The sequence below is a fragment of the Pisolithus orientalis genome, assembly GCF_024613125.1.
Source record: "Pisolithus orientalis strain OTSU chromosome Unknown F5J12scaffold_5, whole genome shotgun sequence".
NCBI classification, from domain to species: domain Eukaryota; kingdom Fungi; phylum Basidiomycota; class Agaricomycetes; order Boletales; family Pisolithaceae; genus Pisolithus; species Pisolithus orientalis.
In genome coordinates, this window is record NW_026260786.1 from 1,348,366 (window position 1) to 1,363,577 (window position 15,212).

At 49.4% G+C, this 15,212-nt stretch overlaps 7 protein-coding genes across 7 annotated transcripts; 1 reads left to right on the forward strand and 6 right to left on the reverse strand.

The window, feature by feature from the left end:
- Positions 1-3: 3 nt before the first annotated feature.
- Positions 4-1,231, reverse strand: F5J12DRAFT_716116 (F-actin-capping protein subunit beta; the record flags this gene model as incomplete). The annotated part of the gene is made up of 6 exons (XM_051740992.1): positions 4-120; positions 175-276; positions 327-580; positions 657-739; positions 823-936; positions 1,020-1,231. 6 exons carry the CDS (start codon positions 1,229-1,231, stop codon positions 4-6), a joined length of 882 nt encoding a protein of 293 aa, XP_051603248.1.
- Positions 1,232-1,641: 410 nt separating this feature from the next.
- Positions 1,642-2,040, reverse strand: F5J12DRAFT_698826 (uncharacterized protein; the record flags this gene model as incomplete). Its single annotated transcript, XM_051740471.1, has 2 exons — positions 1,642-1,860; positions 1,936-2,040. Coding segments are annotated over 2 exons (324 nt in total), but the record flags the coding sequence as incomplete, so codon positions are not given.
- A 1,451-nt stretch (positions 2,041-3,491) lies between these two features.
- On the forward strand, positions 3,492-5,451 carry F5J12DRAFT_455046 (uncharacterized protein). Its single transcript, XM_051739516.1, has 11 exons — positions 3,492-3,667; positions 3,721-3,851; positions 3,903-4,011; positions 4,061-4,095; positions 4,148-4,181; positions 4,230-4,269; positions 4,322-4,328; positions 4,380-4,536; positions 4,594-4,822; positions 4,875-4,899; positions 4,950-5,451. The coding sequence occupies exons 2-11, from the start codon at positions 3,747-3,749 to the stop codon at positions 5,223-5,225; spliced, it is 1,017 nt and encodes a 338-aa protein (XP_051603250.1). The 5' UTR covers positions 3,492-3,667; positions 3,721-3,746; the 3' UTR covers positions 5,226-5,451.
- Positions 5,359-7,099, reverse strand: F5J12DRAFT_811388 (uncharacterized protein). Its single transcript, XM_051744841.1, has 10 exons — positions 7,008-7,099; positions 6,827-6,943; positions 6,611-6,773; positions 6,523-6,549; positions 6,378-6,471; positions 6,182-6,314; positions 5,974-6,114; positions 5,645-5,908; positions 5,516-5,582; positions 5,359-5,442 (listed from the first exon to the last, which is right to left on the reverse strand). The coding sequence occupies exons 1-8, from the start codon at positions 7,047-7,049 to the stop codon at positions 5,729-5,731; spliced, it is 897 nt and encodes a 298-aa protein (XP_051603251.1). The 5' UTR covers positions 7,050-7,099; the 3' UTR covers positions 5,359-5,442; positions 5,516-5,582; positions 5,645-5,728.
- Positions 7,100-7,167: 68 nt separating this feature from the next.
- F5J12DRAFT_811405 (uncharacterized protein) lies at positions 7,168-8,913 on the reverse strand. Its single transcript, XM_051744842.1, has 2 exons — positions 7,633-8,913; positions 7,168-7,579 (listed from the first exon to the last, which is right to left on the reverse strand). Exons 1-2 carry the CDS (start codon positions 8,585-8,587, stop codon positions 7,380-7,382), a joined length of 1,155 nt encoding a protein of 384 aa, XP_051603252.1. The 5' UTR covers positions 8,588-8,913; the 3' UTR covers positions 7,168-7,379.
- Positions 8,914-10,170: 1,257 nt separating this feature from the next.
- Positions 10,171-11,541, reverse strand: F5J12DRAFT_455179 (NUDIX hydrolase domain-like protein). The gene is made up of 5 exons (XM_051739517.1): positions 11,414-11,541; positions 11,326-11,360; positions 10,768-11,264; positions 10,620-10,691; positions 10,171-10,523 (listed from the first exon to the last, which is right to left on the reverse strand). Exons 3-5 carry the CDS (start codon positions 11,192-11,194, stop codon positions 10,300-10,302), a joined length of 723 nt encoding a protein of 240 aa, XP_051603253.1. The 5' UTR covers positions 11,195-11,264; positions 11,326-11,360; positions 11,414-11,541; the 3' UTR covers positions 10,171-10,299.
- A 2,361-nt stretch (positions 11,542-13,902) lies between these two features.
- Positions 13,903-15,107, reverse strand: F5J12DRAFT_889838 (uncharacterized protein; the record flags this gene model as incomplete). The annotated part of the gene is made up of 6 exons (XM_051747362.1): positions 13,903-14,055; positions 14,112-14,142; positions 14,195-14,636; positions 14,694-14,856; positions 14,909-14,921; positions 14,980-15,107. The coding sequence occupies 6 exons, from the start codon at positions 15,105-15,107 to the stop codon at positions 13,903-13,905; spliced, it is 930 nt and encodes a 309-aa protein (XP_051603254.1).
- Positions 15,108-15,212: the final 105 nt, after the last annotated feature.

Below are 15,212 nucleotides of genomic sequence, written 5' to 3' on the forward strand. Positions count from 1 at the left end.
AGGTTACCGCTTGATAAAGCCTACGAGTTCTTTCTGTAATTCCCTTTGCCTCCGTGCCCTTTCCAAGTCGTCGATACTTCGTAGATCGTATACAATATCTCGTGTCTTCCCAAAGTATACCTGAAAACATACGCCTAAGCCCGATGTCCCGCAGGTTGCAAAATCAAAGCATACTTCTTGCAAGAGATTTCGCATTTTTATCTCCATCTCTTCGATCATTTTCCCGGTGTTCGTAATGTGAGAAGATGCGTCGTGCAGCGGCCAATCTTGCTCGGTCTGCGGGAGTGTAAGTAGTGACGGGACAGTCGGGATACAAGCCCTCTTACCTGCCGGGTCATACTTCCGCTCAGGTTCACCTCCCCAGCCATCTTTTTGCCATGTTGTTCCGAATTCTTCTTGTCAGAACCAGCAGTAACTGACGAAGCATCCTCAGATCCTTTGTTATTTTGCCGCGTTACGAGCTGCAGCATTATGGTGGAAGTAAGCTTGTAATGGGCCTGCCTGCCACGCTCTGCCGTTTCGAATACGTGTATCGAATCCCATGAACCAGAAGGGTTGTCTGGACTTGACGGATTCATCACTATACAAGGACTCTGGAATCAGCAAGCACGCCTTGGCCGATGAACGGCACAGGGAGGAGTATCCTCAGAACTTACCCTTCTTAAACAGAACGACCCCCGCGAATCCACCATCGTCGAGCTCCCATAGATATACAGACGATACGCCCCCTTCGTAGTACCTGCCCGTTCCGATCGATGCCACTCGCGTAAACGACTTGTTTTCCCGCTAGGATGTCGACGCATGCAGATTCGAAAGACTTACATTTCTCTGTAGGTATCAAAGGCTTCGTTGGCCGCAATCTCGAGCTTCCGAAGCTTGGGAGACGGCGTTGTGCCGTCTTCCAACGGTGGATCATACTCATTGGACCACGGTGACCTGGTCGGCGCATCAGCCATACGAGATTCCAGCGCGTAGCAACGACGCAGCAAGTCGTTTCTGAATCGCGCATGTCCACTCACCGATAGCTGTCCCCATCCCTATTGTAGTCGCACGCGAGATATTCCCTACCAGTAGCACGATCTGTGTGTACTTTGAGCGGTTGATCGACGCTGCCCAGGAGATCATCAGCATAGTCCGGGCAGAGCTGGATAAGCGCGTTGACGTTCTCCTCCACCCGAGTGGGCGGCAGACGCCGCATAAGGTCGAGCATCGAGTCCACTGGATCGGCCATGGCGTCTGTCACTTGTCCCCGACACCGATGGTGGTCGGTGCGCTTACTTTGTACCGCAGACAAACAAGGCAACCCTGTGCGAAACTAATCATGTATAATAGTACTGCAATACACAAGTCATGGACCACGAGCAGCAAACTCTTTTTTAAAAAAAACAATAGTTAGAATACATGACCCCGATAGTGCGCTGTTCCCGCAGCGCGTTGTAAACACACGGGAATCTCTGTTGTTAGAGGAACCTTAGGACTGCTGTTAGTCTAGAGGTGTCGGCGTGATCACAGTGGCGATGAATGATTTTGGGGTGAAGTTGGAGAACTAGAGAATGCGTGGCTGCCTTGGGTTCGTCTATCTGTAACGCTTGAACGTGAGGTGTATAGGTTGGGGAGAGGCAGCAAACATGAGTCCTCATATACCCACGATTGTGGCCCAAAGGCGATTGCAAGCTGTCTGATAAGTATTGGTGCGGCTGGACCCCAAATGGATGGTTCACTCGTGCATATAATCATGGTCTCCTTGCAGTGGGTAAGCACGACATTAGTTTGTCGGTGGTTAGCCAGGAAGCCAAATCTGTCCGTTCTGGCCGCAGAGATGATGGTGTGTTCCGCTTCGTTGCCTGAAATAAGGCGGAGCTTGGAACGGCAGAACCGAGATGAGGCATCAAACCTTAAAATGAATCTACATTGTCTTCATGATGTAATTTCTACCTCTTCCAACTCATGTTCAATGAGAGCACGTTGGTCATCGTGTGGTGTGATGATACGAAAGCCAACCCCCTTAGTCTGGTATGCACGGGCAGTCCGCACTACAAACTCGTGCCTCCGAACGATTCTACCTTGAAATCAACGTACGGTCACTAGAATCCGGAAATTAATGTGCAACCCAACTCTTTTCTGATGCACCTACTTCATCTGGTATCATATTTGTTCTGATGCTTCCCAATGCCTGGAAGCGCGCGGCCATGTGAGGAAGAATAGCCGCCTGACAAGCTGCCCAGGCTTGGTGGACAAGGACTGAATCTGATACAGAACGCGACTCGTTATTGAAAAAATAACGTCTTCACAATTGGCTGGTGTAAAGCCAACTCGCCACCCGTGGCTTTCGTAAGCGCCTGCAGGGATCACCTGTCACTCAACGATACTGAGAGCATATCTACTACACCATCAATGCAGAGTGCCATGTCCAAGTACGATGCAATCGCAATACGATCCATTTCAAGGGAGTACTTCTGGTGGTCTGCGTTGCAGAGAATATGCTTCTGGAGGAGGTTCCTTCCTAGGATAATTCTATTTCGCTTGTTACGGTTAATACTGCGTAGAGGGTGTATCACCGTTGGTGAGGTGGACCACCAGAGCCTTAGATGGTGAGCAGAACGTGATGGCTCCAAGTCGGCAATTGCACTGATACGAGGCTGAAATGCCCATGGCACCGTGCCATGCACCTAAAGAATCATCTGATGAAGTCTCGAAGACGATTGGGGAGGAGTAGCTTCAGAATAATTTAGGTATAATGTGTGAGACATCAAGGGAGAGAAAAGAGGGGGGGAATTGGCGATGGGCGGACAGGCCTTGCAGCTAGTTGCAATGCCCATGACGAAATGGGCGCTAGTATAGAAGCATTCCGCAGCTGCGCAACGTGGGTACGTGATGCTTCGGAAAGAAACTAGATACGCACCTGAACATTGAAATGCCCCGTCATGGAAATGGTTTTGCTATTATACAGGAACGCAGGCTGAGACGGAGCTACACTTCAGACCAGTACTTGGTCGGAGGTTATTGGCATGCACAGCCTCTACATGGCATCTGGCAGAAGACGGTTTACGTAGTAAAGTCTATAACAGTGATTGTACGGGAGTCACAGTATCAACTTCTCCGTTGTCGGTCTTTACTATACATCCCAGAGGAGGCTTCTTCAACCCAGTTTTGCATTCAAGTTGTGTCACTCTTCATATCATTTTTGTGTCATGCTCTTTTCGCCACAATACTAAAAGTGCCAGACGTTCCTGGGAACCCTATCATGCCGTGTCCCTCTCAAGCACACCATTTCTGCGTCATGCTCTGATAAAGGCAACCATGACGGTGCCTTGACGGGAGGAACCATTTCTGAGATTTGGAGTGGTACAAGACGGAAGGCATCGATGAGAACAACTTGGCTGCACGTAGCCAGCAAGGTAAAGCAATGATAGAGAAATGCCGAGCACGCGAGTGCAAGAAACCGAAAATGATGTGGTGTGGAGAGCGACACGAAGTGGAAAGTTTGGTGCTTATGGTAAGTATTGCAGATAACGAATTGTGCCCTTCAACGTTTTCAACGTTCCGCTGCTAAACGCTCATATGCGACTACTTGCTGTATCCGAATATACATGCTGTCATGCTGATAGGGACCATCAGCATATATACATATCCGCAACATAGAAGACTCCATAGACCATAACCAGAGGTACAGACGGCGTCCATGATGAAACTATATAATCCAACCCTTATCGCGGACAGACGCACTTTGTTTCAACGCACTAGTCATGAGTGACCAAATTTACTTCGAAGTCCAGGTGGGAATGGCCTTCATGGTCATGGCGTCTGCTGCGTCGGCACTGGCTGTCGGTGGTGTGTTGCTTTACATTGGCGTGAGTTTCTTCCCTTCGCCGCCGCCAAACAGACTGATTTTGTCACGTTAGTATAGCGCCGTTGCCATTAGGCAAAATGCCTCGCGGAGGTGGTCTACCGCCACGCATATACACTATTATTTCCTTAATTTGATGATTTCTGACTTCATTCTGGCTATGGGTCGGTACATACTACCTCGTTGTTCCTGTTGATGACTGACGACATATAGCTGGATTGCTCGACATCAAGTGGATTGTAGAAGCGGCAAGCCTTCCACACGTTTGTGAAGCTCCTCGTTCGCTCATTTAATGTCTAGAGGGTGTACCCCAGTCCCGTTTGTACCGTCCAAGGTACTTCCGCTTTCAATTTACCGGATGTTTGTTTTTCAGTGCATCCAGGTTTCTTCATGCAGGTGGGGGATGTTGGGGTTGCTCTTAGGTACGTATCAAAGTCAAAATGAAATCGCCTTCACATGCCCATAGACCCTCAGTATAATGGTACGCCTGTTACATAATTTGTCGCAGTAGTGAAATAATGATTTTAGATAGGCCATTGCCTTGCACATACTGCAAGTATTGGTGCTGAAGCGGAAGTCTCCACCAAAATTTGCGCTCCTTATACTGGCAATAATTTGGCTGGTCATCCTAATTCTGGTGGTCGTGCCGAACGTGGCTCAACGCAACGTTTACGGTCCCACCGGCCATTGTAAGTGTTTATAGTTCAGTTTTACCTTCGATAACTTGAATTGACACTGCCGTTCAGGGTGCTGGATTAACCGCAGTATCATGGAGCAGATTGGCCTCGATTATATGTGGATGTGGATGGCTGCTGTATTGAATATCATCTCATACGTGTTCCTCGTGCTTGTTATCAAGCGATTCCTTGTTCCCGTGGATGGCAGATTCCGCTGGAGTCGAAAGCAGGAAGAGAGAATAATCCCGTATGGAACGGAGACATCTGCAGAGAGTCTCAGAGCAGTTCAAATGATCTTGTAAGTGGCCCCTACCCTACAATTGGTGGCTTCTGGACAAATCACTTTACAGTTACCCCCTGGTGTATATTATACTCGTGAGTGGTCTTGTGTATTTTTTTATATGATTATGCCGAACGAGCGATAGCTGTTGCCTATATCATTGGCTCGTTTTTATCAATTCAGTGGCCATGACGTTCCGGTTGCAGTGACATCTCTCGCAGCCACATTATTCGGATCATCTGGTTTGATCAACACGATCCTGTATGCTTTTACTCGTCCAAAGTTGATGCCAGGTGGACTTTCGCACGGTCCATGGTCAGTGAGTGTTACAACTGCGCGGATGGCACACGATCGCTTTTCAAAAGGTTACATGGCAGAGGATAGCAGCTTTGTTACAGAGTGCCCAGTCCAGGTTCCATGACACACCAGATTTTCTACAATCTCCGAGGTCTTTACAAATATAGTCAATTGTCATATAAACGTTGTAATATTGGTAGGCAGATTGGTAGGTATTAGGATGTACATGAATAGACTATGTTAGTGGTTATATAAGGTAATAACGGGTTGGCAACTTTGAAAGTCACCTTCTGAAAGTTGCAATTGCATGCTTGACAGCACAGATCGAGTGACGCGGCGGTCTATTGCAAATGTATACGAATCCAACGAGGGAAATGAGCTGAAATGTACATGGACCGCAACGTGCGTACGCACTTTGACTTCCTACCATGTTTCGAGCCGGAGACTGACGTTCTAACCTCCCTTTACCACTTTTAAGGTTCTTGAAAAAATTGGGGACAAGGGTTGGTTGAACGTTCCCAAATGTTACATGTATATACTCACATGCGTTGCGTCCGTCCTTCCCCGACCCCCCCACGCTAGGGGGAGTGTACCCATGCAAGTTAACTGCAGTCGACTACCAGCTATTTAAATATCGTCTTTATTACGCACTTCTGTAGTACCAGCCTCCCCAACGTCTTCCTTTCCTTTGACTCGACCTGTCCCATGCTTAAAATTCTCTGTCTCATTCTTCTCGTTAGCCAGGGTCATGACATTGAACTTTTGAAGTCGATAGTAATCCTTCAAGATGCTTACACCACACACGCTCTTTTCGTGCAACAAAAAAAACAGTGTCAGACCATGGCCCAGCAAGCGGGAAACAAAACATGAACCTTGAAAACTTCCACGAGGACAAATACCTCTGGATTGTCGAGATCTACTGTATAACTCTCGGGGATACATTTTGCAACCTCTTGGATGACTTCCATGCGTGTTAGGGTGTTGTGATTGCAGATTCGCAACTCGGTTTTGTACTGCAGTGCACAGAATTGCGTATAAATGTTATTTTCATTGTCATATCACCGGCATCCTGAAACCAACCTTGTGAGTTTTGGGTGGGTCGTCGCCCCCATTTTCCGTGAAGAATGGGGCGAAGACGCGACAACACAGGGAATGGATTTCTGGAAGGTTTGCCACGCATGTCCCCGAAACAGGCGTTAAACGATGTGTATACCTTATTGCATGTGTGTCAGACGATGACTGTAACGGGAAAATGTTGGAGGGGAGGATCGTTCACTTCGTTTTCGTTACCCCGGTCCGTTGAACGTTCTGGACGTGTGTAGCGACGAGCTTCACCGGGTCCACCGGTGGTTTGCAAGAAATGAAAATCACTGCCAATGTGTTCAAAAAAAAAGTGGGTATGCGTTTCGCGCAGAACGTACCGCAAGGGGTATTCGTATGACAGCTTGCTGCCGAAAGAAGGATTGAAAAATCTAGAAGAGAGGAAAACAAAAAGTCGTAGACACTGACTGAATCTGCTTTCCGTCCGCGGGCGTTTGATCGCGGCGAGCTCTCTGGCAATCTGATCTTCGAGATTTCCTCCTTCGTCTTCATCTTCAGCTGGGTCCCGGTCACAATATCTCTCTGCGTGGTCCTCTATGTCTCCCTCGATCGGCCATAGCTGGCTGGCCAGCTGATCCAGATCCCGTTGGCTATGGGGGTATTCGAAAAGAGCACTTTATTTACCGATTCGAAGAGATCATATAATTCTCCAACAGTCTGCTTTTCCTTGCCCTTCACGCAGCTCGCCCAGATACCTGGTCCGTCGATCGCACGTTTGGCCCACGTCGGTGCCGGACCGTCCTATATTGTAATATCATCGATGCGTCAGTGAGATCGGTCCTTATGGGTTGAGCAGTATACTCGCTGAGCGGTATTTGCGTTTTCTAGATTGCTTTGACCCAGACATGGAGCTGGTGTCGATGCCGGGTAAAATCGCCGTCACAATACCTGTCTCGGGCCGCACGGGGCATGCCGATCGGTCAGGCTAACTCAAACCCATTCGAGTGAATAAGCGAATGTGAAAACCCAATTACACAACGCCTCGTGCCCATACAATACATTTAACTAGCTTTAAGTGAGATATAATGGAAGCCCAACTATGACATCGTCAGCCGGCAAGGATGGCCAATGCTCAGCTATCGCCACACAGTAGCATATCTGAGAAAAGGATGCTCTTCCTTTAGATACCTACGCAGGGATATGGATAAGCTCGCTCGACTGACTCGAGCTGCACAGCCTAATCCTCGTCCTCGTCATCATCATCATCCTCCCCCTCATTGGATTGCCCACCGGTCCATCTTCTCTCCCATAGAGGCGGAGGAGCGTCAGGATGACGTTGTAGCAAAGGATGGTTAGGAGGCAGGACGCTCCGAGCGACATGCAGACGTTGCAGCAGGCTCTCTTTCTCGGATAGCAATTCGTGGACATAGTCAATAGCTAAAAGATATATATGAGTCGACAATAGGCAATTGGAGGGACGAGCAACCCACTCTTTGACAAGACAACGTTCTCACTCTTCGGGCCTGCCCTGCCATCAATCCTTTCACCATCCTCCGTGCTCTTGTTTCGACGCCGACCTCTACTCTTTCCGTGTGCCATGACACGTTCTTCTTCTGCCCGACACGCTTCCCGAAGCGCGGGCACGATCTCGCAGAGGGCGTCATAGCCCCTACGTATATTCGCCCTCCGTTTTTGCTCCGATTGAATGTGGTTGGCTTTCTTTTGAGAAGGGGAAAGGAGGGCTGTTCTATTGTTCTGCGCTAGTTTTTCTTCGCCTAGCGAACCGTTGGACAAGCGATGGCGCTTAGTGCTCGAGGTCGCATCAAGGGGCGGAGACCTCTTTACAGATCCGTTGGAACCGCCAGGTGATTCGCATGCAGGAGGCGATGACCGCACGGCCGGTCCCGGAGAAGATGTGTACGACCGTGAGGACGAGGATGGGACGAGTTCATCGTTTGCATGAACCCTGCTATCGGACGAACGATGTGCACGAGCCAACAGGAGCGAGACAGAATTCTGTGGCTGGGGGTGCCGGTGAACGGAGGTAGCCGAGCTGCCACCCGGAGATGACTTCAAGGGATGCCTAAGTTTGCCTGCGTCTAGAGACATGAGATCTCTGGTTGCCCTTGTCAATGCATCCCTGCCCTGCACAGACGGCGTGTGTTCGTACGGCAGGTCGAGTTGCATGTTCCAGTCGGCGGCATACTCAGCGGCGTCAAGCGACGTTAGAAAGGATTGGAAGGCATGCGCTTCAGATGGTGTTAGCAGAGACATGACACCTTCTACCGTCGAGGGCGACAGGTCGCCCCCTTGTTGTTGCTGTTGCAATTTCTGCTGTGGTTGTACTATGGTGACCAAGGACAGCTCGTCGACCAAGGGATATCCCAGATGAGGCTGAGCCTGCGATAGGGCCGCCGAGGGCATAAGGTGGCTGTGCCTCTCCATGCGTGGCTGCCTGTTTTGGTTGTGTGAGCCGAACCAATTCAGACTGCTGGGCTGACCAAGCGCGAGCTCACTGCATGCCTGACTTGGGGAAGGACAGCGCAATCGTCTGGTTTTCTTCCAGGAGAGATGTGTCGTTGTATATATGTACTGTCGGGCGTGTGGGGTAGAGCAGTGTCGGGTGTCAAGTTTTTAGCCTGTCATCCTGGCGACTCTGGGGCTTTGACATGCAAAAACTCCGACCGTCGGGCAATTTCCATTCTGCTGGCAGCTGCATTTCCGTGGGTGTAGGAACTTTGTTCGCCCGTCCCAAGCGGCGCTACCGGAGACCCTCACTGTCTTCCGATTCACCATCGTCCTCTGGTCAATCGATTAGTACTTGTAGGAACACTGTCTATAATAATGTCTCTACGATCCTGCCCTTCATCCACACGTCCTCCGTTCATCTAACCTTGTCGCATTCGCGGAGTCGGACGTGCAAGGGTAAAATTTTCCAGGGCCTTTGACTCCATTCTCAGACGGATCACTGATTGAGGGTACCGCCTGGTACTGCCATCGACGGTGTCCAACGCGCGATTATCAGCACTTCTCGGACAGCAGGAACCCTTGAAGTCAGGCTTCCGTCAATCGTTTGCTCGACATAGAGGTTCACGCGGTGCCACCCACTCTGGAACTGGGATGCCCTTTGGTAATTCGACCATGAAGAGTGTGCAAGGTAGATGTGTTGGGTGTCCCGCGTCTATCGTTCCAACAATGCAGATAGGCTTATGATCAACCGCCCGTGTCGCTGTGTTATTAGTCCGAAGTCTTCGCATCTCGTCGAATTGACAGTCGGCCCGTATCTCCTGGCCCAGCGGATCTACGTCAGTGGCGGATGCCACTCGGAAAGGGACAATAATGTTCAGGGTCGCATTGTGGGGGAGAGACGATATACAAGGTAAGCAGATAGTCGTTGATCCATGCTGGCCGCAGCCTGACAGTTCAGTGTCTCAGTAGAGAAAACCAATTAGATAAAAGGCGTTGAGCAGTTCCTGTCCAACCGTATCACCGCCATCAGCATGAGGAAGCCAATAAGAAATGATGCCGACCTGCTTGCCGATAATGCGCCATTAAATTTGGCCATTAATGGTGAGTCACTAGTCAAGACTGAGTCAAAACTGCTGTGATACAAAGAAATACAGAATCAGTACGTGTCAAAATAACAGGAAAATACGCAGAGAACCAACCGTATCACAGAAAACCATTTAAGTCTGCACACAGAAGAGATTCAATACCTTTATGGAATGCAGCAGACTACGTCTAGATGTAGTAATCAAAACGGGGAACGATACCCACAAGCCTATGTCAGACGCAACGTGGCATACGGCGACGCCGTAATGCGAGAGAGGGGGAGTTATGTGATACATTGTGTATAGCAAGATATGTATATGCACGTAGGATTGCGGAATGGAGATCATGTGGGAGGCGAAACAATTGTGTGACAAAAGGTAAGTGGTATCGTCAAATGGGAAAAATTAACGTCATGAACCAACGGCGGCAGCGTTTTAAACGGACATCTAGTAATCATGGTGCATATGCCGCGATGTTGATGTTGTAGGGGCGCTCGGAAAAAATGTCCTAGCTGGCATTCATAAAAGTTGTGAGCGCGGCAGCAACAAATGATGTACACGCCACACAGGGCGCACTTGCAGGCCGCGTCATATGCGGCGACAAGACTACCGCCTTGGCGCTAGCGTCGACAAAGATAAACCTTGCGCAAGCTCAGGCTTCCACGCGATCCTTCGGTACGCTTCTGCGTAGTCGACCCACTCTCTTGTGCGTTCTTTGCCTTCTAACCATTCTTTATCTAGAGACGAGACTTCGAGCTCGTAGAAGTGATAGGTGGTTGACGGTGACTGGATTGTAGTCACATATCGCGTGATTCTACCACGAACGCCCGCTGGTTATTTGAAGGCGCGGCGAAAAATACGCAGAGAAGAGCAAGGGGACATTCATCAGGAGATGAGATGACGGGTAGAGGGACAAAGGGTGAGACCTTCTTCTAAGGCTTCCCGAGAGGCCGCGGCCTCTAAAACACCATCCGTCGACTCCCAACCACCTTTTGGCACTGGGGAAGAAAAAAAGATTATAGTCAGCTGCGGTTGACACTGGAAGGGAGTTAAGGGGATAGGAAAGGGACGCACAGACCCAGAGATCTTGACGTTTTCTACTTGTTATGACGAGGACCTTTCTGGCGGCACTTGTTATTGGAATGGCACAACAAACGACCCGCGGCACTTCGCGTCCTTTGGTACCCATTGAGAATGAGAGGATGTAATGTAGTAGGAAAGGGGATGTTGAAGTGTTTGAACTGGTTGTTGGTGAAATGTTTGGGGAGTGATCTGGTATTAAATAGGTGTCGGCAGGCGATTTAATGGCTGTCCACGGAGGTAATGGACACGAAGTGAATAGTAATAGGAACAGTTCCGAGATCAGGGTCGTGTCTAGGATTGAGTTTGACCGGACAAGCTGTGGATGAGAGTGTTCGGAGAGGCTGTCTGGCGTACTTTCTAGGCAAAGTGGGGTAATGGTGGAAGAAGAGCGAGGAGGGGCAGATACTATTATTTCCATATATATTTTTCTTCTTTTCTTTTTCTTTTTCCTTTGATAGTTTTTTTTTCATGTGGATGTGGTCTTGTGTCTGAAATTACGCAGTGATCATTAAGCTTGGAAATATGGGCGGAGCCAACAGTTAGACGCACGTTCGCCGGGCCGAGCACGAGCTACTGTCACCCCCCTGCCATAATTTCATTAGCGGAACTGTCTCTGCCAATAAGTTGAGCCACACACCACTGATCAACTTTGATTTCCCCTCAGCTTGGCTCCCACATCCCTCTCAAAAGATGGCTGGAGCTCCATTTCAAATACCTGTCCTACTAGATCTCCCTAAATAGCTGCAATCACTTCCAGAGCTGGGTGCCTTACGGCTTCGATGAAGTATGCGTGTGAAAATTGGGCCAGAAAAAATCACCAGTACGACTGCAAGTTCAGCCCACCTAGCAGGTGAAGGTGCTCCCGAGAGGTGATGTGTGACGGAACCTTTGGGATTGTCAGCGAACCTTCCAGGACGGTAAAGCAAGTGTCTTAAGTGGTACACGAGGACGCTTCGCACTAAGCCCAAGGAATGTGACCTCAAGCTTCGTGCTCATTCACGGCTATGTAGTACTTTTGGTGCAGTATCCAGCTTAGTGACCTCATATCTGAGTGCTGATCAGTCAGAGGCACGTCACAGGAAAAGACTGGACAACAACTCGATATATATGTTACGAACGAGATCAGAGGCATGGCTTTACAGCAGGTGTTAGTTCTGAACGCCAAGTTCGTGGCACTTCCATATAATTTTTATAATCTTTGCGCTGGTGTTGTTTTTTCTTCTTCTTTTTCCTGAGGAAGCTCCACTTACCGTACTCATGCAAGTGGTAAGGCGTAAGTACAAGCAAATACCCATCGAGGAAATGATTGCTTCTCGCGTGTTCCGACGTTACCCTCAGCACCCTCATTTTACTCGAAGGTGGCCAGCCCATCAGCTCACCCGCTTTCCCCCCGAAGGCAGGTTGGACAATTGGGGGGCTCCATTAGGACAACGATGCTGTAAAACAAAAAATCGTGCGGAGATATCTGCCGTATCTGCGTCCCAAGTTGAAATTCCAAAGCCAGTCCATTATGCAGTTGGCACGAACGTTCAACCGTCAATCACCCATAACACCTCACAGCAGCATTTCCTACGCACGTTCCGGTCTGTAAAATTAAATCCGCATATCGACATCTTTGCAACTTTGAAACTCCGTTTGGGCATATCGATGGACACGCAGTTTATTTTCTGATCTTGAAGTTCCCTCCCTCACGCATGGGGCCTGAGACATCGATCGGATGTGAACTTGCTTCATGAAACGGCCTCGGCTAATGGTCTTATTAACCTTCCTAACCACGAGGCATGCCACCTAACCTTGAACCGGTGGAAACAAAACAACGCCCTCATGGAATCCGGCGGATTGATTCCGAATACTCGCATACTAGCTTGGTGGAGATTAGTATAACGTCGAGTGGCGATTTGTCTGAGGGGGTAAACCATCCATCCGTGTATTGCGGTTATGGAGATCAGTGAAGAGCCGGACAGCGCAAATATGAACAATTCGAGCGATCGGGACCGGCATAAAAAGTACAGCCAATTGCCCATGTATGGGTGGTGGACATGCACTGCGTAGGAATTGACTGTCATTGGTGAGGCTGAACGGTGGCGTCCTTGAGGCTTCCCACCGCCACTCCTCAACGCCTTCTTGAAATCTACAGTCGTGATTCGATCAAGATTCGACCCAACTCAACCATGACTCTGCATGACCATCGGCAGGGATCACTGCGCAGCAGAGAGAGAAGGGGAGCTCCAAACGGCGAATCAGGAAGCAATGGTTGCTGTTGGCCATTAGTACCACGGTCATCTTGCTGTACCCTTTGATCATGCTGCAGGCATGAGTCAAGAACTGCTTGGACACTTCCATCTTCGTTACCACATGCTTCCTTGGCCGTTCCAGCTGAAATCACTTGTGTGTGGACCCCGAAGTATCGAGTGCCAGAGACAGCATCCGCCGCTATCGGAAAAGTCTACACTCTGTCGTGGAGATGGTTGCGACGTACTGCAGCTACTCTGCGAGAGAAAACCAGCGTTGCTTTCGAACAAGTCCTCCAGAAGCTGAATTGAGATGATAATAATCTTTGGGTGTTCAGAGCCTGGTAACCATCGTGCACTGTTTCCTCGTGGGCATGTCCGCAACCCCTAATTGCATTGTCTTCAAGCAGTACCATAAACACGTACCACTTGTCAAGTAAGCCTCCCAGACTTAGCACCTCACGACGGCGATTCCGCCGGTATACTCATGCACTGGTTCGTAGAATCGGTAATTGCAGGTCTGTTATTTGTAACTTGTTTCAGAATACCGTCTTCTACAAGGAGCGAAATACAAGTCTGACGTGTGCCCGCACACAAAGCGGCGTTGGGTGGAGCTCTCTAACAGAATTTTTGCACGCACGGATGTTTACTGCGAAGAAACCGAGCGAAAAAAGCCAGGTTTCCGTGACGTCGGAAAAGCACCGAATGCGTGATTAATCTGGGTATTCATAGTTTCGACACTTCTCATGCTGATACTGATGGAGTGGGGAGAATGCGTAGTAAATGCTTCCCGCGGTGGACAGAAGTGATGAAGACCTGTCTAAACGTAACGGCGTCTGCAGTCAAGGGGGACAAATCACGTACCTGGCGCGGGGTCTATACGGAACCCTCACAGCTACATCTCTTGCTTCTCGACTGATACCAAAGGGTTATTGGAGTCACCCACGTCATTGTCAATGGCTGGTTTTTGTCGGGGCAAGGCCGTAGCCTTCCACCCACTCCTGAGAGACGCCATAGCATTGACCAGCGCAAATATTGTTGGCCACAGCTGACAACCGAGGAGTGAATCAAACGTGCGTTCGCGCACGCCTACGTGGTACGTACTTCGTTCGAAAAAAATCCCTTTTCCAACGACCTAAACAAATCAGATTGACAAATTTGCCACTGATTTGTATTGATGTTCTTACCAATGAATAGCCAACGGCAAATTAGCTGTATTGGCGACCACCTCGTTCCAGAAGACATCCCATCTTTGGCTAAGGTCCTTCTTTTCTTCCATAGAAACGTCTTTACCTTTCTTGAGGTGCCGTTCCTTCATCAGCAGCAATTTTCTGTCTTCGATCAGGTGGGCAAATTGGAGGAGCACGTAAACTGTCCATGCTCGACATGACCACATTGCCAGTTTGCCAGCATTCAGGTTGAGTCGCCGAAAGCTGCCGCGCCCAGCAAGCGAGATGATAGAAGGAATAGCGGCCGGGATGAGGTCATGTGCGCGGAGATAGTAAAGGTGTTCAAGGGGATAGTAGAAGAGCATGGACCACCCCTGGAGGCGCTCTATGTTGAGAAGGGCTCGTGTTGGAGGGGGATTTCGTTCCATGGATATCATCCATTGAAGAACCGGGAAAAGGCCTATAGTTACAGTGCTGTGTAATGAGCGCTGAAAGCGGATATAACAAATACACTCACCGCAGAAACGGCCCAGCATCCTGAAGTCGCCTATAATATCAGCGAACCTTGCAAAAGAAGACGAAACGTTTCTGATAGGTTCCTTTCGAAGACCAATGCGATGCTGAAGTCTTGAACGTGCAATCAGGACTGGAGCCGCCAGCTTCAGTGTATATTGGATAAGCTGAAAGAATGGGCAGTCAGGCGCTGATAATGCTTAAAGCCTCTCCAAGTACCGTGAACAACTTGCTGTTCAGCGCGGTTTAGCAGGGGCACTTGTAGCCAAACAAAACGGCAGAGCACGTACTCGGTACCATTCCATGTACTCAGGTATCGCACTAGATGGTCTAGTGTTGCCGAAGGCGGAACGAACGCAAAAGCACCAAGCGTAGCATCACTCAAGTTCAACCGTGCAACAGCGTGAGCGCGGGACATGACAGATACACAGCGTCGCCCTTTGGACGCTCGTTTCCCAAGGACGCCGAGATATCGCGACAAGACCCGTCCTGGATTTCACATGCAAAGCATGACATAATACAA

Coding starts and splice junctions, on each gene's coding strand:
- F5J12DRAFT_455046 (XM_051739516.1), top strand. CDS start 3,747: ATGAGTGACCAAATTTACTTCGAAGTCCAGGTGGGAATGGCCTTCATG. Junction 4,182..4,229: donor TCCCGTTTGTACCGTCCAAG/GTACTTCCGCTT, acceptor CAGTGCATCCAG/GTTTCTTCATGCAGGTGGGG. Junction 4,537..4,593: donor TTACGGTCCCACCGGCCATT/GTAAGTGTTTAT, acceptor ACTGCCGTTCAG/GGTGCTGGATTAACCGCAGT.
- F5J12DRAFT_811388 (XM_051744841.1), bottom strand. CDS start 7,049: ATGTCTGGGTCAAAGCAATCTAGAAAACGCAAATACCGCTCA. Junction 6,550..6,610: donor GCGGACGGAAAGCAGATTCA/GTCAGTGTCTAC, acceptor TTCTTTCGGCAG/CAAGCTGTCATACGAATACC. Junction 6,472..6,522: donor TCATACGAATACCCCTTGCG/GTACGTTCTGCG, acceptor ACACATTGGCAG/TGATTTTCATTTCTTGCAAA.
- F5J12DRAFT_811405 (XM_051744842.1), bottom strand. CDS start 8,587: ATGGAGAGGCACAGCCACCTTATGCCCTCGGCGGCCCTATCGCAGGCT. Junction 7,580..7,632: donor GAACGTTGTCTTGTCAAAGA/GTGGGTTGCTCG, acceptor TATATCTTTTAG/CTATTGACTATGTCCACGAA.
- F5J12DRAFT_455179 (XM_051739517.1), bottom strand. CDS start 11,194: ATGGAAATAATAGTATCTGCCCCTCCTCGCTCTTCTTCCACCATTACC. Junction 10,692..10,767: donor ACGTCAAGATCTCTGGGTCT/GTGCGTCCCTTT, acceptor TTTCTTCCCCAG/TGCCAAAAGGTGGTTGGGAG. Junction 10,524..10,619: donor TCGGGAAGCCTTAGAAGAAG/GTCTCACCCTTT, acceptor TCAAATAACCAG/CGGGCGTTCGTGGTAGAATC.